The 23,285-nt window shown below is 32.7% G+C and overlaps 1 protein-coding gene and 1 long non-coding RNA gene across 4 annotated transcripts in view; one reads left to right on the top strand and one right to left on the bottom strand.

Annotated features, from left to right (window-relative positions):
- Window positions 1-23,285, bottom strand: part of TBC1D23 (TBC1 domain family member 23) — a 51,131-nt gene that overhangs the window by 5,488 nt on the left and 22,358 nt on the right. The window contains exons 5-16 of one of the 3 annotated variants that reach the window (XM_006195635.3): window positions 22,678-22,801; window positions 19,796-19,920; window positions 19,663-19,709; window positions 18,735-18,838; window positions 16,876-16,998; window positions 15,480-15,572; window positions 13,180-13,350; window positions 11,031-11,073; window positions 8,368-8,477; window positions 5,377-5,516; window positions 4,081-4,125; window positions 889-977 (exon numbers count right to left, since the gene is read on the bottom strand). In XM_006195635.3, coding sequence (XP_006195697.2) covers window positions 889-977; window positions 4,081-4,125; window positions 5,377-5,516; window positions 8,368-8,477; window positions 11,031-11,073; window positions 13,180-13,350; window positions 15,480-15,572; window positions 16,876-16,998; window positions 18,735-18,838; window positions 19,663-19,709; window positions 19,796-19,920; window positions 22,678-22,801 — 1,214 coding nt within the window. Of the gene's footprint in view, window positions 1-888; window positions 978-4,080; window positions 4,126-5,376; window positions 5,517-8,367; window positions 8,478-11,030; window positions 11,074-13,179; window positions 13,351-15,479; window positions 15,573-16,875; window positions 16,999-18,734; window positions 18,839-19,662; window positions 19,710-19,795; window positions 19,921-22,663; window positions 22,802-23,285 lie in introns of those variants that run through there. The other 2 variants (XM_032477761.1, XM_006195636.3) reach the window with 2 other exon arrangements.
- Window positions 8,792-23,270, top strand: LOC116663141. Its single transcript, XR_004319237.1, has 4 exons — window positions 8,792-8,871; window positions 14,430-14,432; window positions 19,530-19,536; window positions 23,261-23,270. It is a non-coding gene; the product is annotated as an uncharacterized LOC116663141 (long non-coding RNA).

Below are 23,285 nucleotides of genomic sequence, written 5' to 3'. Positions count from 1 at the left end.
TTATTAAAAAGTCAAATGTGATTCCCTCTAATCTGTTAATCTTACTGTTAATAATTTACTCTCTGGTTATGCTTGCAAAAGTTCACCTAGACATGGGCATAAAAATATTTGAAACAGAAAAAAAACTGGAAAACTACCAGTGTCAATTGGGAGGAGATTGATTTAATTATGGTATGTTCCATTTGTATAACAGAAGGAATTGTGGAGGTATACGAGCTGAAATGGAAAATATGCAACATGTATTACTAAGTGGAAAAAGCAAGATGAAAATTAGAAGTATTTTTTTCTTACTTTTTACTTTTATATACTATTTTATTCTTTCTAACTCAATACACATTAATATTAATTATGATTACCAAAGTAATAAGTTATTTTTAAAAATAGAAAGACAGTAACAGAGGGTAACAAATTTCCCTGGCACAATATCGCCATCTTGTGGCCATTTAGGATGCTGCCACCAGTTTCAAAAGGCTCTTTTCAGATGTCTCAATTTTGCAATTTCCTGAACTTCAGTTCCACAACTCTCAATCTCCTACGTGGATGGATCAAAGGGATTAGACCCAATACCATGGATTTAAATACTATTTATACACTGATAATCCCCAGATTATCACCAGCTTACGCATCTCTCTCTCCTCAGCTAAAGACTCCTGTAATCAACCGCCTACTCAGCATTTCTATTTGGGGTTGAACTGGGCATAATTTAAGATGTCTAAAACCAAACTCTTAATAGAAAAACCACAGACTCTGCAACTCCTCTATCAAATCTCATTACGTCTTCTTTTTTTTTTTTTTTAAAAAAGCAGTGTTCAGCTAGTGCCAGGATGATCTCTATGCTCACTCCTGGTGCCTGAGGAAAGCAGTCTACAGGTAAGTGTATCACTACACCTGTGTCGTATTCCTCTTCATCCCCAATGCTGAAAACAGGCTTCACACCGCGATAAGGCTTGCCCATTCTGTCACTGCTGCTCACATGCCTATATTCAAAGAATTTTAGGAGGGAAATCATCACAGTTAAGTTATCGAAGAGTACAAGTATCATTTGAATATTAAAACAATACAAATGTTCTTTGTCCCCCCACATACCCAGTTTTAGGATAGCTATGTTAAGGAAATTGAAACAAGATAAGGAAATTATGTTAGCAAAAGTGGAATAAGGTCTTGGTAGGTGGCATGCTTTCAAATCTGTAAAAATTAAATTTTAAACAATTTTAATATTCATATTAAAACCAATGCATTGGGAAGTTACTTAACATCGCTGTGCTTCTGTGTCCTTATCTGTAAAATGGTGGTAATATCTACCCTCCCTAGTGACTGTGAAAGTTAAATCAGCTAATATTTTGTAAAGTTCTTATAACAATGCCTGGCACACAGCAAGTACTACATACATGTTTGTTAGGCCAAATAGATTATGAACCCAAATACTCAAATTCCAGTAGCAACGCTTAAGGCTTCTCATATGGGTGCAAATGTCTTAAGGTCTTTCCTCCTATATTTTATTACTATTACTTTTGTTTTAATAGAAACTAAGATGCTACTTCTTTTACATAAGTAAATCACTGAAAACGAATCTGCCTTTCATCTTCGAGTGGCAGAAACATAAACAACATGTAAAGTCAAATTTAATTAGTTCTGCAGGAAGTATGACCTCCCTCTTTTCAACATAAAAATTTGTACCTCATTACTTTTCATGTAATCTCAAATAAACCAGGAAGTGAAATTAAAATATTTCAACAAAATACTACGTTTTTTGGAGACAGAGTATTATATATCTGTAGGATAAGGTTGAGGTTATCTATGATGAAGGAAAACTGTGGCTTTTTTTTTCCTTGTCATGTAACATGAGATAGTTCAATGTGGAAAAAAATCAAGTTGTGTGTCTTAGTCTTGGAATTCAATTTTTCCAGAAAACAGGGATCAAACCTGTATTTTAAATAATTTTTTTTCTCAGTGATAATCAAGGTATAATTTTATCATTGTTCCAAAGTAATTTCTCAACAAATGTATTATGAAATTTAACACCCTTTTGACAAGTAATTTTAGATGATAATTACTGTTTCAGGAAACACTGAGAATATAAACTACAACATTTTTATGCTGAGATGTTCATCATAGTGTTTTTTAAAATTTCTTAACACATACCATCAATAAAAATGATATCATGACGTAATTTTGTTAAGACGCTTAAAATCTTTACTTCTCCCAAAACAACATTCCTCAATAGAAAACCAAAGTTGAGTGTATAACCAAATTATAAGTTAGATTAATCAATACACTGCTTACAGTTTAAGTTAAAATCATAAAATCATTTGATTTGATGTTAAAGCATATCTAAAGTAAAATTATCCCAGAAATCATCACACTATGCTCATTAAAGGTAGAAAATGAAAGAAATTCAAATACCTATGAAACTCAGATTCATCTTTCTTACCAAAAGGCAAAGAGACAAAGAAAATACAGCTTTATGTAAAAATACATTAGTGCCATCTAGATTATAAAATTGTATGAGATTAAGTTATTGGTTCTCATCTGATATTAAATGCTATAATATAGAAAGTAACAAAGATAATGTGCACAGTAAATGCCTGAACCAGAATGCAAGTATGAATAAAGTGACAATCAAAAAAAAGAAAAGAAAAAACAAGCTATTTATTACTGATGTCGATTTATAATACAATGCAGTTTCTATAAACAAGATTACTAAAGGTTACTAAGAAAGTTCTTAAAAGACTGTCAAAAAATGAAATTCAATGGCTGGACTTTTTTAAAAAGCAGTATATTTACACTTTTTTTTAGCCAAAGTAACAACAAAAACATCTACAAAATAGTTTGACTAGATTTTAGCTTTATTTACTGAGCTCAAAAAGAAACCCAATTTGTTCTAAATCTTTGCTAAATTCTATTTTCAAAATAGATACAGCTGCCTGTGCACCAGAAAAGATAATCTGAGTTTTTTTTTTAAAGTTAAGCATTTGGGATAAAACTTGGGAGTTAAATAAAATTAGACTAATCCAATGGACCTGTAACATGAAAAAACAGAGGATTCACAAATAGATTATAATTTTAAAAGAAGCAATTTCCTTTAAAATTTTAAGATTATAACAGAAGCTCTGTAATTGGCATCGTGCAGGAGCAGTCACAGTAAATGAAAACTTTTATCGGTAAAAACGCTACTTCTAGTCACTGAAAATATTGTAATGACTTGCCAAAAAAGTCAACTCTATTACTCCAAAGTTTAACTTACATTAAAAGTATAACTAGAATTTCTTTTAAAATGTTTATAGGTATTGCTATAATTGATACTCTAATTCAAACTGCAGAAAAATCATGAGCATAAAAACTATAAAGTCATAAAGTTCTTTTGTTTATCCTAATTAAAGATCCAGTAGATTTTTTAACTTTAAACCTTTGGAGTCTAATGACAAATAACCCTATCTTATTTGCGGCAGAGAAGAGATGGATTATATATTAACAGGTCCACCACGGCCTAATTTCTTTCAAGGAAAAGTAAAGGTAGAGACCTTGAACTGTAATTATTTGGAACTGACTTATATAATGATAACCCACCAACTTAAATACATGCATCTTATTAAGAAAAATCTAAAGATACTATAAAATTACATAATGTATATGAAATAAAAAATTTGAACCAAACTGTGCCTTTCTTCAGGTGCTATAATTTTCTTTATTGTTAGGGCATGTGACAGAAGCAAATGATCTGTCTCCAAAGCTAATACCCTGCCAACTCTGAGACTGCATATTTTCTTTGTTTCATCTTCCTCTGCCTCAGAAAAAAAAAAAAAAAAAATGCGGATTTCAATGAAGTTCTTGGGTTTGAATGTACTTATGCAGCAAGGAAAAAAATTAAAATGATCCAGCAAAAAAGCAAAAAGAAAAACAGATCAATCAGCATCACACACTCCTAAAGGCGGAATGAGAAAAGTTTAGCATTTGAAACAGCTGCATGAAATTTTAGCCAAGACAGGATGAGGCTTATAGACAGCATGAGGCTTATAGACAGCATGAGGCATGCTAAAGGAAAGGATGGTCCAGGAAAGCTGCTCTAATTCATTGGCTTACCGCTCAGTACATGTTCTGTCTGGCCAAGGAAGATTGAAAGACATTCTATAGCAAATTGAGGCAGAGGACAGAACAAAATGATGATTATTAAAAATGCAACAGCTTTAAAACAAAAGTATAGTATAATCAGTTTTTCTAACCCAGAGTTTATATTAAAAAGAAAATGTTTTGATCATCCCAAGTACAAAGAAAAGTGGGGAAAAAAAAGTTTCAAGTGATTCTTTAATACAGTCTTTCTAACTTAGAATTATCACTAGTTCATTTTAAAATAAAATCTTAAGTGTTCATGCTACAAAATGTAGCAATAATAGTACCCTAATTCAGAATGCACTAAAATTATTTTTTTTTAATTAGGCTTTTGAAAGCAGATATAGTTTTAATGAGCAAAGAAAATCTTTCAGGCTTGATAAAACACTTTAACATTATCAGTTGTCCATTTTAGACAAGGTACAATTTTTTGGATTAGTGAAAATAACCTACCTCTTTTCTATTTACTAGATGGAAAAAAATATACCTCTGTATGCATATTACTATAAAGTAAAAATAATACATTCTTGATATTCAGTTCTTAAAGTCAAATATTTCAACTTTCCAAGGGTACTGCAATTAAGACATGAGAGTGAAATTGAATACTATTATAACACATTTCCAAGATCAGGCTTGCTCAGAAACAAATTCTGTGCTGGAATTATTAGGTTAGCTTTGAACTCTAAGAACAATTCCAGAAAGAAACAATGTAACAGACATTCTTAAACTTGCTTATCCTTTGTTAGCTGGGTACTTCATTTGTAATTCATGGGAAAATAGGGGTCACAAAAGGCTGTGAACATAATTCTATGAAGATCTGAATTCTTAAACTTAAGAAAATGGGTTTCTGCTTTATTTAGTATGACCAAATTTTCCAGGTTTTAAATTGCTGAAGCAGAGGAAGAGGGTCCTGCTATGAGGTACTGCACTTAGATGATTCCCAATCTTTTGATACATGGGAAGCAGCTACTGTATCAAGTGTGATACACATAATAGCACTGGAATATTTTTTCTAATGAATGGCATGAAGGAGCAGAATTATTACTCGCTTTCTATTCTGAGCAGTGGGAGAAGAGAGGGGAATCTTTACACTCAAATTTTACAGCAATAAAGAACATCTCTGATTATAATGGAAACTGGAATCATCTAATAAAAATGTAATTTACAATCCTTTTCTAGAACACATTCTATTCAACTAACATTTCCTATAAGATACTTTTCATTAGTTTTAATTACTCATCACAGATTCATACCATATAGGCAACTCACCGGTCCACAGGAGTTGATGTATTCTCAATAAAACTGATAACTTTTTCCCTGACATTAACGGATTTTGTCTTCAAAGCAACAGTCATTTTATTTACTAGTGATTTCATTCCTCTATCACTTGAACCATTAGAAGATTCACCCTGAAAAAAAAAAAAAAGTACTTAATTAACTGCTCTTCAAATGATTAGCAGACACACTACTGCTAAAGGACACACTACTACTACGCACTGAATTGTGCTCCCCCAACCAAGTTCTTATGTTACAGTCCTAGTTCCCAGGATACCTCAGAAAGTGACTGTATGTGGAGACAGAGCCTTTAAAGAGTAAATTAAGGTTAAATGAGGTCATATAGGCAGGCCCTATCCAATATGACTGATGTCCTTATAGGAAAAGGGGGATTCACATGCAGGGAAAAAAGACCATGTGCCGACACGTCAGGAAGGCGGTCATCTGCAAGCCAGAGAGGCTCCGGAGAAACTAAACCTGCCAACCATTTGATCCCAGACCTCTAGCCTCCAAAACTATGAGGAAATAAACTTCTGTTGTCTAACCCATCTAGCTGGTTGTATTTTGTGACGGCAACCCGAGCAGACTGATGCACTGGGTGAAACCATTTTAGGAATGGAAGGTGGAAATGAAAAATGAGGATATGAATTGTCATTTCAGGAGCCTGAAATTACCTACTTTATTCATTAAGAAATAAACTTATTGACCTTTTCTTAACTCAGATTACTCTATAAAAATAAGAAAAAGCATAATCAGAGTATCATTCATATAGCTAAATTTTTAAACATTCATTTCTTGTAAATTTTTGTTGTTTAAAACATTTTTACTTAGGCCTTTAATTTCCCTACATACCAAGTGTAACAGGTGTGAGTATAATTCTTTAATTGTATGTAATTGCTCCTTATACTCTACAGGGCAAGCTGGCAGTAAATGGCCACAGTTTAAAAATGAACCTATCTTTTTGCCCATTATTCCTCTTCAAAATTTATGGGATGGAAAAACAGAAAGTATCCTAGGATTTAAGAGCTATTTGATGGAAAACTATGCTGATATTAAAAAAAAAAAAGCATGCTTTTTTTAAAAAAAGCATTTTCAAATGCTAAAAAATGCTCATATGTTCAGAGGCAGAAAATAAGGCAGAAAATAAAACTGTATGTACACTCTGATCACTACTTTTAAAATAAAATGCTACAAAACACAGATTTGAAAAAAATATTCAAAATATGAAGTTGTTATCTGTGGTAGAGGTTACAATTAACTTTATTTTCATAAACTTTTCATATTTACATGATATTACAATGAACATGTATTATTTTTATTTTTAAAAGAAATAAATTATTAACTAAATAACACAAAAATAATGTTTCTACTTCCATATTCAAATTCAAAACCAAATTAAACTGCCTGTGGAAATTCTTTGGTACTTTCGAATGTAACACAACTTTAAGACAGTTTCTTTTAATAGCCTCAATCACTGTTTTTCAAATCTGAAGACAAAAACTCCAATAGAAAGACTATCAAATGCTGTGGGTGGGAATATAAATAGAATGTTTTTTGCAGAGCAATTTGACAATAATGCAGAATTCTAAGGATTTTGATATATAATCTTTTGATCAAGTTATTTCACTTATAGGACAAAATAATCATGTCACATGCAAATATATTATTACAAAAATTAATTGTAGTAGTGTTTATAATAGAAAAAGACTGGAAGCAATGTAAATATTCAACAATACGGGACTAACTGAACAAAGTATAAATAGCCATACTATTTAGTTGTTCAAAATGAAATAGCAACTATTAAGTAAGTGGTGATCTCATACAAAAAGCCCTTATACCTAGAGGATCAAGCTGAAAATCTAAATCTCAGAGAAGTCTTATCTGCTGATAGTCTGACAATAATTTGCTTTGACTTACACGGCTGAAGATAAACCTCAGTTAATTCATCTGATGAGTTACATTTTTATAGTAACTGCTACACTATATGTGACAGGTAGTACACTTTACATTTACTTACACACTTAATCCTCATTTCAGTCTTATGAGGAAGACTGTTATTATCATCTCTACTGCACATATGTAGAAACCAGAGCGGAAAAGATCTTGCTGGTTGATCACGAAGTAAGTAAGTTGTGGACACAAAACCTGAATACCCAGGTAAGTCAGACTGGTAAGCCCAAGCTTGTACTGCAGACCCTGTACTGGAATTTTCCTTGTATTTCTAATTTAAAGAATTATCATTAGGTAGATGAGGACTATTACTTGTTAAGAAAATGATTTAATGACACTTAATTCAAACGACATGAAGTACTAAAAATGCACAGAAGACTTATTGCCCAAATATTTCCAAAGTAGGACAGAATGGATTTACCCACTAGAGCAAAACCCTGCAGTAATGTACATCTCAATAACTAAAAATCAAATATAAAGAGATTGGCAAGTAGTTCTTGTCTTCCTCTGCCTGGCCCTTCCTCAATTATGGGTGGACTGAAGTCCTTCTCACGGTGTCTGTGGTGGGGAGGAGGGATAACAGATAAGGTATTCAGGAGATGTGACCATGAACCTCAGCATCCTCTGCGCCCAAACTAATTGGGAGAGTCCCAGAACCAGCTCACTTTAGAGTCCTAGCTAGTCACAGGATTCAGAATTATCCCCATGATATTCATGATATTTGAGCTGGAGTAGATATTTGGACTAGATATGATATGATATTTAAACTGGAGTAGAAAATTGTCACTAGGTCATACCAAGATGCAGCTGAACAGGGAGAAACCTGAATTCAGCATGTGGACCACCAGAACTCCTGGCTAGTTTAGCAGTGAAGGCCTGTTCCCATCACTTCTTTAACCTCACAATAATATGACTCCTCACGGTATGTGTTTGAAATATTTTGACCCCATTTCTGTTATGGTGGGTATTTAGTTGTTAATCACCTTTTCTGGGCATTTATTCAAATCTGGTGACATAGTCTACATGTACACTTACATCAACAGAAGAATTGATACTGCTCCTCGAGCCTGAGGTACTAGCAATCCAATGGCCATATCCATTTTCTGGTCCATCCACATTAATGTCTGCCAGGTGCTGCTGCAGTGCTTAAAGAGAAACAGGAAGAAGAAAAAAAAATCCTGACATACCAACCCCCTTGGGAAAGACTCATTACTGGAGAAGAATAATAAACATGTCATAGCTGAATGAAAAAGGATTCAAAGGCATAATCACGAGTATTTCTTTTAGCGCCGCTATAAAGGAGTAAAAGACCCCAGGCTACAAAATGTCTCCCTTTTCCTTCCTTCTGAAGCCCTCTCTGCACACACAAAACGTTTCTTAATTGACCTGAAGGGTGACAATAATTGTATACATAGGCTTAATGTTTTCCTCTTGGGAAGACAGTCTTTCAGGTGTTAATAAAAAATCTTAGCAGTATTTTTATGTCAAAGGATTAATAGAAAATCTAAGGTGGCTTTTGTTTATCCAAAGGAAACATCAGTTAATCCTTCTCATAATAAAGAAGTAGTCTTAGGCATTAACTGCTATGGAAAGGGAGGTTATTCTTGAAAAAGAAATACTTCATAGTTTAGAAAAAACTTCCCAAACCCAGACTATATATACTAATAAAAAATGCTTTTCAGACACTTTTGAAAACAAGCTTAATAACCAAGTTTCATATCATGTTGTCACAGAATTCCTAATAAATAACACTGGGCCTTAGGCCAATACTTGCTTAACATTAGTGCCTATTCAAATAACCCCTTCTGTAGATCACTCTGGGTATGAGCCTCAAAGGTAGTTAGTTACCTGGCCATGATATACAGAGATATTAATTCTTACTAATATCAACAAAGACCAAGATGAAATAGGCCCTAACCTATGAAAAATCCTAAATTATAACATAAGAAGATATTAAGTTAAAACTTAATCTTACAAGACTCTCATGATTCAAACTCAAGATTCTATTCCCTCCAACAAATATTAATTTAATTTTATTATTAATTTTCCTAGTAGTTACAGTTCAGTATTTATATCTCTTTTCCTAATGTAAGATAGGTTCTTCATCTTTTAACTGAACTATACTTCACATAGTTGTACATTTAAAGTGTATAAAATGTTGATTTGATATTTATATTATTGTATTATGATTTTTATTGTAGCAATAGTTGCACCTCTGTCATGTCACATAATTACCATTTCTTTTTTTGTGGTGGGAATAATTAATATCTAGTCTCTGCAAGTCTGCTGATTATAATACAATATTATTGTCTATAATCACTATACTGTGCATTTAGTACTCCAGGGGCTTATTTGTCTACTAGATGCAACTTCTATCCCTATATAACATCATTTGTAAAAAAAGACAGTCTCTCTTTTTCAGTCTTATTACCCTGACCTAATCCTTCATAGATCCTTAAATGTTTGCTGGCAGAGACTGTCAATATTTTACTATCCTAAATTACCAGATATTATCTGCAGATTTGAAAACATCAGCTTATTCGTATTATTCCATTCAGTCAACACTTTATAAGCAGCTAATACTTTCAAGAAGTTTAAAAATAAAACGAAAACAAAACAAAACAAAAAAGCAAATAGTACAAAGGGTATACAATGTAAAGTATTCCTCTTACTCTTGTTCCCAGTCCTATCTATTTCTTCTTCTTCACAAAAACAAGTCATGTGGGCAGTTTTTCACCCATCTTTACAAAAAAAATTTTTTTATAAATACAAGCTAATTAAACACATCCATTTAAAAAGTTCTCCAAATAGTAGGCAGATTCCTTAAAAAACTAAAAATAGAGTTACCATATAATCCAGCAATCCCACTCCTGGGCACACATCCAGAGGAAACTCTAATTCAAAAATACACATGTATCCTAATATTCACAGCAGTACTATATACAATAGCCAAGACATGGAAGCAATCTAAGTGTCCATCAAGAGATGACTGGATAAAGAAGATATGGTATGTATATGAAATAGACTATTACTCAGCCATAAAAAGGAATGAAATGATGCCATTTGCAGCAACATGGACCTAGAGATTATCATACTAAGTGAAGTCAGACAGAGAAAGACAAATGTCATATGGTATCATTTATATGTGGAATCTAAAAAGAAAAAAAAAAGATACAAATGAACTTATTTACAAAATAGAAACAGACTCACAGACATAGAAAACAAATATATAGTTACCAAAGGAGAAAGGAGGGATGACGATAAATTAGGACAGACACAAACTACAATATATAAAATAGATAAACAACAAGGTTCTAATGTATTGCACAGGGAACTACATTCAATATCTTATAAAAACCTATAATGGAAAAGAATATGAAAAAGAATACAAACACACACACAAAGCTGAACGACTGTGCTGTACACCAGAAACTAACACATTATAAATCAACTGAACTTGAATAAAAAAATAAAATAAAGTGTAAAATAGTCTTCCACTAAATATTCACTCATTGCAATTGTCTATTATGTTTGTCTGTTATCTGTATATCCTACTGGCCTTGCCTTTTTGGAAAATAGTGGATGATTGAACAGAATATGTACCCATTAACTAATTTGGTCACTCCAAATCAGCTCCAGTGATAATATAATTTCCTCTCAAAAGTGGAGGCAAAGGGATGAATAAATTTAAACCTTACCCATAAATCCTCCACTGGCAATGCTCACATATTCTTTGTTTTTCTGAAATGGAAAATAAAATTCAAATTATTCCAATATGCAACTGAATTAAAACTTCTGACAGTTCTATAAGCATTAACAGGTACAATTTAAGGTTATATTCTAAATTTCTGTTTTTTCCTTTCCTTTGACATTTTGGACTTCAGCGCAGAGAGGTATATACATTTATCCTGTGTATTGTAAGGTCTGGTGGTTGGGTGGGAAGGAGACAACTTCATGGCTACCAATAAGGCTGTAATTTTATACGTATTATAGTTCCCATAGTGCAATAAAAAGTCAAACCAAAATCAGTTAAATTGTAATTTTAGATATAACTAGAATGGTTTTTAAAAGTTTTCAAAAATACTTCAGGTTCTTTATAAAAAAGAAATATAAAAGCAAATAATACAGCTAATTATAAGGAAGAAATCACAGAATGTTAACATTTTACAAACTACTAAAAATTAATGAATCTAAGCAATGATAAACACACACAAAAAGACTGGGCAGTATTTACCTCTAAGGAAGTACACGCCACCCAGGACTTCCTATTCCCCTAAAAGTATTCTGTGATCAAGTCTCTAAATCTAATTACCAGCTTATAGGAAATACCAGGGACAGGACATGATAAACAACATGTGAATGCAATCAGCAAAATCCAGATTGTGAGAAATTCTACAAGACAAAGTAACCAGTTTTTTCCAAGAAGTATATGTAAGGGGAAGGTATAGCTCAAGTGGTAGAGCACATGCTTAGCATGCACAAGGTCCTGGGTTCAATCCCCAGTACCTCCTTTAAAAATAAATAAACCTAATTACCTCCCCTCCCTACTAAAATAAAATAAGTAAATAAAAAAAATTTTTTTAATGTATATGTAAGAAAAAAATTAAGAGAGGAAACCTATAAATTAAAAAAGACTTAAAGATAACAAATGAAATCTCCTGGTTTAGATCTTGAGAAAATCAAGGAAACTCAAACACCAGTTGATTATCATAATAAAGCGTAACAGTGATAATGTGGTTATATCTTCTATAGAGTTCAATTCTCCCGACTTCAGGGTTTATTTGAAACTTCCCATGATAAAAATTGGGGGGAAAATTTCTAAAACCACATCAAGAACTTGAATTATTAAAAAAAAGTTCACAGTATTCCAAATTCTTGCCATCTGACACCCCTCACAATATATGGTTTGTACCAGAGAATTCTTAGAATAGGCCAATTAAATTTATAAGTAAAATGAGTTTGAGTTCCTATTTTTGTTATTCTGTATAAATTTCTAAAACCTTTCTTCCAGTAAGGCATAAAATTATTTTATAATCCCTCCCTCAAATACTCTGTTCCTTCTCTGAGTTTGTCTTTCAAGGACTGTCCTTTAGACTAACTTTCTCAAACCCAATTCCCCGTAAAAAGGACACAAATTGAGTGGCTTGTGTAACACCATGCCTACTGTCTTCCTGACTCCATTGTTCAGGGTCACACATAATGAGGACTTTATAAACTACCAAAGAATGCCTAATAAACAACTAATCTTTAATAAAGAGCGATCACTAAATGAAGCTTTGTAGAGAAGGTAAAGTGACAGATTGCATAAAATCACTAATACAAATAAGTTGTGCTAAAGACAATCTTCAAACACAAAAAGGAGGTGGCTATATCGTGAATATGTATATATGTATATTTATTTGATTTCAAAGTGAAGATATTAAAATGAATTATATAGCTACTGTAAAAAGTATGAGGGCACGAACAGACAGAGAATAATGTGACAGAATAATCCAGAAGTAGACCCTGATGCATCAAGGAATTCAGTATATTAAAGAGGTGGCATTTCAAATAGACAGCACAACTGGCTAGCTATTTGGGAAAAAAAATCTTTTCGATTCCTACCCCATTTCTTACATAAAACTAAATTCCAGATGGTTCAAGACTTAAACATAAAAAAGAATGAATCATAAAAGCATGCAAGAAAATCTGGGGGAGAAGACCTTTCCTGGCATGACACAAAACCAAAAAGGTGTTTAAAAAAATAGACAAATTTGACAATGTAGACAACAGCACAAAATTACCTATGAGAATTTCTTAAAGGTGACAGCAATAACCAAGCAAAACTGGAATAATCTGTCGGCATACCTGTAAAAAGTGTGCCAGGACCATGTTCATATACATGTCTTCTTCCTCTCTGCCACTGCCCATGAAACAGAGGTGCTCCCCACTGGCAATGGAGCCGGACTCGATGGACTGCTTCTGGGCTTCCAGCAAGGATTTTACTGACTGTGCAAACTCGGATGGATTCTGGAGCATCTAGACCATTAAAAAAATGTTTTTTAAGGTGTTTCCTATACATTTGGAAAACCTGAAATATTTTTCCAGGGGGAAAAAAATATTTAAATTGCTGCTATGAAAATGAAGGAAAAAAAAAAAAGGTGCTTATAAATAAATCCCCAGGGTAAGAGAAAAGAAATGTGTATAAATGTACCTTTAATACACTAGAAAACAAAAGTTAAAAATGTACATAAAGATTAAATTATACAAAGAAAATACTTTACTAGAAAAAAAAATTGTTTTGCTGTTAGTTTCCTAAATAAGCTTCAGTGTCTTTAGGTATCATGACAAGAAAAGTTAAACAATGGGTAGAAGAGCCCACGGCAAAAACAATACATCAAAACAAGCTATATTGTTAGTTTCCACTTATATGGCAAACCATGTATTTCTTAGAGGACAGTCAGAAATAGCAGGAGCCATTTATTTATCAGCACTACCCCAGGTACTAGAGATAACAAAGGAAAGAATTTCTTACCCCCAAGAAAACAAGTATGCCAATAAATACAAAAATCTGTTTAAAATGGTCATAAAAAGCATAGTGAAAATCCAATAGAAAAATGGATTTGTAATTTGTAAAAAAAAAAAAATTGTAAAAGAATATATATAAATTAACAGCACACTTGAAAAAAGATGCTCAACATCACTAGGAATGACCACTGTTTTTCACCCATCATTCCTGTAAAATAAAAAAATTGAGGGGGAAGGTATAATTCAAGTGGTAGAGCACATGCTTAGCATGCATGAGGTCCTGGGTTCAATTTCCAGTACCTCCTCTAAAAAATAAATAAATAAATAAATAAACCTAATTACCTCTTCCCCTCCCCCCAAAATAAAATAAATAAAAATTTTTTTAATTGGTAATGTCCAATAATGCTGATGGTATGAAAAAAGCATTCTCACTTACAGTTGTAAAGTATAAGCTGATTTCAGCCTTTTAAAAGGGCAATACGGCAGTATCTAGTAACATTCTATATGCCCACACCTCTCAATCCAACAATTCTACTTTTAGGACTCTATTTTACAGAAACGTTTGTACAAGTCCATAAAATATGTATAAGGATGTTAACTACAGCATTGTTTTATTACAAGAAAACTGAAAACATTTCAAATGTACATCAATCAGGCAATAAACTATGGCATATCTGTACCATGGACCACTATACAGTCATTAAAAAGAATGTACTTAAATGAAAAGATCTCTAAGAAATGGTTAAGTGAAAATGCAAGTGAACTGTTAAGTAAAAAATTCAAAAGAAAAAAAAGTGAATAAGAAATATGTAAATACATATTAAAGGTCTGGAAGATTAAACAAGCTGATAGTAATTATTAACTCTGGAGATATTCTTTGTTTAAGAAAAATCAAGTATTGAAAAAAATTTGACAATGAATATATATATGTTCATGTGTAACTGAAAAATTGTGCTGAACACTGGCATTTGACACAACGTTGTAAAATGATTATAAATCAAAAAAATGTTTAAAAAAAAAGAAAAAAATAAAAATCAAGTATTCATGAATCATTTGAATAAATTTTTAAAATTAGCATAGAAAAAGGACCGAACAGCTTAAATGATGTCAGTTTCAGCTCTACCAAATGCTCTAAGCATCTCTGGCAATATTTAATTATCTACTTCATCTAATCCTTTAATTAAAGTGACCCTAGGACAGCAATTTTAATAACTGAGCACCCATACGTCAGATACTACCTCATAAACACTAGTTTATTATATGCATAAGTACTCATGATGAAAGAGAAGGGTTAGAATAATCACCCAATCATAAGAGGAGCTAATATTCACAGAGTACTTACTAGGTGCAAGGCACTAAATGTGCCATCAGGTAGCTCACAGTAAGAAGGTTAGAATTTACTGACATAACAATGGTAAAGCAACAGTAAGTCCTAGTTAACAGTGTTTTCATGTACCCTTTATGATGTCAAAAGGGTGTTCTGGGTGAAAAGCAACACTTTAATACGGGCAGAGACTCTCTCCTTAAGCAGAAAGAAAAACCTCCCCAATCCAGTACATGTATATTTATTTATGGGCTAAAGAAAAAAAATCCACTCTTCTCTTACTTTCTAAAAACTTTTAATCAGCATTTATACCAACCAGATCTGAATCTAAGTGGAAAGCAGTTGATAAATGCCCAGCATTGTACTGTTCTGCAGGACGGCAATCCACCACAAAGAACCGGACTCCTTCCTAAAAGGGAAACAATATTTGACATGATAGAATTTGCCACGAGGGTCACATTTTACACCATATAATCTAAACAATTAACCAAGGGAAGAAGAACACATATAATTAGGAAGACCCACATAATACAGCTGTAAGAAAATAACCTCACATATAATTAGGAAGACCTACATAATACAGATGTAAGAAAATAACCTCAAGATCTTAATAACTGTATTCATTTTAAAGAGTTAAAGCATTTTGTATATACTGTTCTTGATTAGAAAGTCTTAAAATATGTAGAAGGAGAATGTTAGTCTGAGCTATAAAACCAATTATACTGGAATTTAATAATTTAATGCATATAATGTTAAACATTTTAAAAAACACTATGTAATTATAATAAACACAGCTTTAGATACAATTCCTATTTCTGCAAATAAGCCCACAAACACATCAACAATTTAATTCACACAAGGATTAAATGTCTTTAGGGGTGAGAGGACATTCTTCAATGCCAATCTGAACTGAAGATGTTCACGTGGGTCTCTTTAAACTGGATTACATGTTTTGATTTATTTTTTAATAATAGTTCTAATAAAAGCATGTGAAATGCTTGTTTTAAAAAGATCTACTGTAAAAGGCCTGCCTTTCCACAACCATTCCTCTTCTCTCCATCTTCAAAATACATCTTACCTTCCAAATGCACATACGTAGTTAACTATCACATTGTTAGCAATAAAGAACGTATGTTGAAAAAACTGGCTCATGAGATTTTCATGAAGACAGCAATAGATAGAAAATTATGATATATTCTCAATCCTCCTTTGTAACATGCCTTTGGCATTAAACCATGTAATTAAATTAGCTACGTAAGTACCAGGAATTTAACTGTTAAAAATTCACCCTTTAAGTACTTCATACAACATTCAGTTGCTAAAATATAAAAAAGGGAAGATGGGTATAGCTCAGTAGTAGACCACATGCTTAGCATGCATGAGGGCCTGGTTTCTATCCCCAGTACCTCCATTAAAAAAAAAAATAATAATAATAATAATAATAATAAAATACATATATAAAGAAAGATTTGGCAATTAACAAAAACTGGTGTCAAAAATAATTGTTGACAACTAAAATAACACACAAGCTAACAGTTTAAAAATGAGCATCTGGACAGAAGATTTAACATGTTACTCATTCAAAAAAAGCAAAACAGCCTCATTGTTATAGTAAATTAATTTTGCAAGAATCAACAAACAGGGAGAAAATGTTGATTCCTCGCATTTAAAGGGGACAGTCCTCTGACAAACAGCAGGGTTTTTTAACTTACCCCTTGAAGCTGATTTGCTTGAAGGATCTCTGACACCGAGATGGCCAGACAAAGAGCCTGACTCAGATCTGCGTCGTCATCCTTAATTCCCAACAAAGTACTACCAAATAGATGGTGATTATCCTGTGTAAAGAGGAGTTTTTAAAACATTACGAAAAAAAAATAAAATCAAACTTTCTTCCTAAAACTATTCTTAATAGACCAAGATAAAAAGTAAAATAATTATATAATATCTTTGAGTCATGTGATTTTCAAAACTTATCATCTCAAATCTTATAGGCTAAAAGCTACAGAGAGACTACATATAAAGTAGAGTTCACACAAAATGAAAGACTAAGCAGATAAAAAAACAAATATTATATATCACTTATATGTGGAATCTAAAAAAAGATACAAATTTTATTTACAAACCAGAAATAGACTCACAGACACAGAAAACGAACTATGGTTACCAAAGGGGAAGGGGAGGAGGGATAAATTAGGAGTTTGAGATTAACAGATACACACTATTATGTATAAAAATGGATAAGCAATTAGAACCTACTATATAGCACAGGGAACTATATTCAACTTCTTATAATAAGCTATAATGGAAAAGAACTGAAAATACGTGTGTGTATATATATGTGTATGTATATCTGAATCTCTTTCCTATACACCTGAAATTAACATTGCAAATCAACTACACTTCATAAAAAATAAAAAAAGAAAGACTACAGAAAAACCCCACATTTTACATAGCTTTTTTTTTAATACTATTACCTATATTTAAATACTAAATTTTTAAATGGTTACTCAAACTTTCTATATTTTAACATAATAAAAACAAAAACATGGCATTAATTGTATAATATACTGCTAAAGACTGCTCTAATTAGCAAATGCCAGTGCAGATTATTTACCATGTCTGAAGAATAAAAGCTATTTCTCTTAAAAGACTGAAGAAAAAAAAAAGGATAAGATTTCTTTTTCATCCAGTATCATAGTCACTATCCTATCATCTAACTCCATCTAATTTAGTCAACATTTTGGGGAACTGAGGTGATCTACATAAGGAAATTATTAAAATAGCTGAAATTAGTTCCAGAAATAAATCTCTTTTGTAATTAATTAGTTTTGAGGGAAATGTTCTTAAAAGTTTTCTCTTATCTGCCTTCTGAACACACTATACTGAACATATTTTAACTTATTTTAATGTTTCAGAGACATAACTTCCAACTAGCAATTATTATGGTACAACATCTTGAACAGAAAAGACAGTCATGCTCTCATGAGCACCTGAGGTCACATACCGTTTATAAATGTAAGTCTGTGCCTCCTGCACTATTAGCTTTTGCTTCTTCAAGTTTTACTTTCTAGGAGTTCACACCACTCAGGCTTTTAATCTGGTGTCCTTTCTCTTGAAAGTACCTGTCTGATCTGAGGAAGGTTCTAGGTCTCAGTGGAGCTAAGTGACCCTTCTTTGTTTAAAAGATGGGTCCATGTCATTAAGGTTGTGCAAAGCTGAACTTCAGATAAAGCAAGTATAATTATACACCCTTCATCAGATTTTTGTAATATAATTTTTAAAGTCAAGAAAGCATTAATTTAAGAAATACCTCACAGTCAATTTTCTCATGATTGATCAGAAATAATAATCAGAGTAGAGGTAAAAGGGTTCCTAGTGTATTTGTATACTATCTTTTTAAATGTCTGTTTCTCCATTAGGGAGAGTATTTACAGTGAAAAAAATCACACAAAACTGTAACACATGAAAAGAATGACAACCTAGAGTATTTTACCTGATGTGGATACAACATAAACAATAAAACAATGCACAAGATGTGAAATACTGAAGTAGGTCATTTCTGGTTTCATACCTTCCTAAATGAAGCTGGTGTTTTACTGCAGTAATACTGAGCCAGAGAGAAAAGGTCTTCTATATCTTCTAGATTCAAACTGGATGGAGTATTTTCCAAGAACTCTACAATCATAAACATATTATAATATAAAAATTTTTACCTGTGAATAATGAACATTATTTACATATCAAAGTTGGAATATCTTCAACATTATAACTATCTAAATGGAATCTCAACAGTGATGCACCGAAAACTCCTTGGGGAGAAGTGGATTCCCCCAAAAGGAGCTGAAACTGCTAACGCAATTCTGTTGTTAGTGAATGGTGGTGTCAGGGCAATCAAATCATATTCATTAGCCTTGACTGGAAGATTGTGGTTTATTTAACAAACACATATTAAATGTCAGGCCCCTGGAAATAAAAAATGACAAGAAATGGTTCCTGACTTATGGAACTCTGTCTTGTTTGAGAAATACAAAGATAAAACAATATAAAGTAGTGAGATAAACACTAAAACACAGACAGTACAAAGTGCCAGGCAATACAGAGAGAAAGTAACTCGATCCATGTAGGGTCTAGACTGTGGAGAATCCAAAAGGAGAACCAAGATTTCAACAATGGAGATGCTTACGAGAGCTGAGTATTTAAAGGGAAATTAAGGAAGAAGGAAGGGAAGAGGAGAGAAAGGAGGGCACTTTAGTTGAACAACGAAACTGAAGAAACAGTATCTGAGAAAAATTTGAAAGAGTAAAAAAATATGGAAGGAATGAATGAGGGTAGTAAAATCAGGGGAAACAGTCTTTGAGGTCTGTAGCTGAAGAGTGTCTAAGAGTTGAAAGAAACCTCAGAAGTCTTCTAGACTAATCTCCTAAATGTATAGATGAGGAAATTGAGTTTTAGAAAAGTAAGTGACTTGAAATGTTTTCTCCACATTAAATTATACTTACGGATAACTTCTTCTTTGCTGTCAGACTCCTGTGCTAAGATGACTTCTCTGTAAAAGAGAATCAGATGAATTTGAGTTAAGTATTAACAGAGCACCCTGAGAACAGAGAAAAATTTAGCCAACTTGATACTTACTTTGTATTAACAAGGATTATTAACATTAAGAAATAAATAAAAAATGGATCTGCTTGTTGTAGATATCCATCCCATATTGCCTGAGTGACTTCAATGGAACAGTAACATGCAAAAAGGCTTCCAAGCTGTAATTAGGACATGAAATGAGAGATATAAACCACTGGAAATGACTTACTCTTTTAAAAATATTGAGGCAAATACGTAACACATCAAACTGTCTGCTTAAATGTACACCTTAATTTTACTGTACATAACCCAAAGACAGAACATGTGGATTCGAGGCACAATGAAGCCACTTACTAGCTGTATGACTTAGGGCATGTCACTTAACCTCTAAGCTTCCATTTCTACTTCTGTTTAAAAAAAGGAATACTACTACCTATCTTCTATCACTGTTGTGAAAAGAAAGATAATTAACCTAGTATATATACACTAGCACATATGTGCCATAGCGTGATAACTAGCAGTTACCCACCAGCTCTATGATGTAAGTATTACAGTACTTAACTTGCAAGGTAATTGTGAGGATCAAGCATGGTAATTTAAATTAAGAGCATCAAGGGAAATTTTAATGGCAATATAAAGGCGAATTACTTCCCAAGCTTACTTTACTTCATTTGAAATAGGTGAGACAACATTCATGTCCCTCATTAGGTTTCAGCTCTATGGTTTTCTATTTCAAATAAAATAATTGTTAATGTATAAGCTTCTCTAGCGCTCAACTGTGCTTTAAACTGCATGAATTCAGTGATGTTTTTAGGTCATTCCATTTTTATTAGACACTGAAACAATCCCATCTACAGGTTTAAATTTAAAACATATTTAATGACTACAGGGAGCAAATGGGAACACGTATGTTTAGTGCCAGGTACTAAACTACTACCATGTATCTTTTAATAAATAACTCTTATTTTAAATATTCTCACAACAGGCGTTCAAAGTACAAATTTTTCTCCCCGTTTTACAGGTTAGAAAATAGACTTGCATTAAATAACTCCTAGCATCACAGAGCTCGTGAGTGGTAGTGTTTGGACTAGAAAAAAGGACCACGACTCTGCAGCCCATGTAACTGCTACTGCAGGTGACCACAAAGCTTTTGAAGTACACACTGCTTCTGATGTTTTCTGTAGTTATTTAAAAACTGCCATTACAACATGGAAGATGTCAACACAAACAGAAGAGCAAGATATGGTCATCATTAAACTCACTTAGCTAAACTGAAATTACCACTGCTTTGTTCACAGGTATGAGTTTTTGAGATTTAGGAATTTGTTTTGTTTCATCTCATGATTGAAAAATAAAAGGACTCCATTCCATAGATATGATACCAGCAGCAAGAATGAAGTTACCTGGGGCATGAACAAAGAGAAGCTGGTTGTTTCAGTCATCAGTTAAAATCTGCTACCAGCACGGAATACTAATTCAGAGTTCTGGCCACAGAAATGTCCATTTCCCAGGCATGATATCACCAGAGAGATCTTTATTAAAGTACCAGAATGCTTAAAACAAAGTTTCTTACTTCCACACAAGTAAGTAGATTTAATGAATCTCAGAGAAACTACAATTTTACAGGTATTTTATTATTTTTACTCAAAATGACAAGACTGTAGCCAAGAGGGAACTAAAGAGTAGGCTGCTGCAATTTGAGATTTAGCATGCCAGAGCTGAAACCAGTTAGGATTCTCTCCTCACCATTTCCTGATTGTTTCCTAATCCCATCACCCTCAGAGGTGGGTACTATTAGTATTCCCATTTTATAGACGAGGAAATGAAAGCTCAGAGGCTAAGTGTCTTTAATCAACAGTTAACAAGTGGCAGATATGGAATCCTTTCTGAAGAAAAGTTAGGTAAGATATGATCAAGGAATGTGTTAAATTTTTGAATATTCTTCTAGCACCCAATCATTGTTTTAGAAAGATCTTTAAGTTAACCTAGAAGAGCAGTTCTCAAAGTGTGGTCTAAGGAGACTTGGAACTCCCCAGGAGTATTTCCAGGAGAGATTGTGAGGTCAAAGCTATTTTCATAATAATACTTAGATTTTTCCTTTTTCATATTCATTCTCTCACAAATGAACTAATAGAATTTTTCAAAGGCTACATAAAGTATGATATCATTACAGATTGAATAAAGAAGCAGATACGAGAATGTACCTGCCTGTGATCTAACCAAATATTAATGAGATTTGCAAAATTATTTAAAAATGTCACTATTCTCACTGATTTTCTTATGGAAAATATAGTTATTTTTCATTTAAAAATAAGCTCTTAATGTTAACATGTATTAGATTTATCACTACTTCTAAATGAATTAACAGATGGCTTAAAATTTCTTAATTTCTAACCAACATAATCCACATAAATTATGGATCCTCAATAAATGAGCATAAAAGATCAAGACCAAAAGGTTTGAGAATCACTGACCTAGAATAATAAAACTTTCCATTTAAAATACAAATGCAGAATGATAGAGCACTGAGATGTACTTTATATTCTCTTATATTAGTTATTTAATAATTTTAAGTCATTTTCTTTGTGACTGGGTATCAATTCTTATAAATGCAATCAACAATTTAATCACAGAAAGTTTTAAAGTGAACTGATCCATATATTTACATATATTATATACATATATATGTAAATGTTACATATATTTACATATATATGTAAAACAACAAAAGGCTAAACTTCATATTACATTTAAGTTAATGTAAGTGAAAAGCAAAATAATGATTTCTGAAATGCCAATAATTGTACCCCTTTGGTTTAAATTGTAATGGTCTATAATTTAGTGCTTTTCTTTCTCTTCCTTGGGGAAAAAAAATCCTAACTATAGTTTTATAGAAAGCTATTTTTCATTAAGTGCTCCTACTTTCACTTTATTACCCAGTTGAGTGCATAGGAGTCAGGAGTAATTTTCTTTGTATCAAGAAAAGAACAAAGCTCAGGTTCATGATATTGGATGAGTAATCGGAAAAGATGAAATGGTCTCCCCTTCAGAGAACAATCCCTAAAAGACAAGAGAAGCAAAGTTTCTTGTTTTAATAGGTCAGAAATGGTCATATCAGTAACTGATCCTCCTGCAATACCCACCTCCCCTCCCTTCCCCAGAACATCTAACCACCATCGCATTCACAGCAAGCCTGACACAACTGGGCAGAGGTCTCTTGTTAATACCTCATATACAAGACCTGACAAAAAGTTTGTAGAAACAGCAGGTGTACAGCCAACTCTAGGGAGATTCTTTCCAGATGAACCCAGGGAAGCACTCAAAAGAAAGGACTCCAAGGACTACCGAAAACAGTGAGATCACTTAGTTATTTTGGTAAGTTCTAGATCCCAAAAGGATATCTGCAGAGTCCTGAGGAAGTCCAGCTCCCTTCCTCCCTGTCAAAGAAGAAGAAACTCCTAGGAAGGCTTCCGGTTAGCTTCACAGTTAACGTACTCAATTAGGAATCCTTCAGCAAAGGCACAAGTCTGAAATGGCCATAGGT

This window comes from Camelus ferus, chromosome 1, assembly GCF_009834535.1.
Source record: "Camelus ferus isolate YT-003-E chromosome 1, BCGSAC_Cfer_1.0, whole genome shotgun sequence".
Taxonomy (NCBI): domain Eukaryota; kingdom Metazoa; phylum Chordata; class Mammalia; order Artiodactyla; family Camelidae; genus Camelus; species Camelus ferus.
The sequence above is the reverse complement of the archived record's forward strand: the minus strand, read 5'-3'. Positions and strand labels throughout refer to the sequence as shown.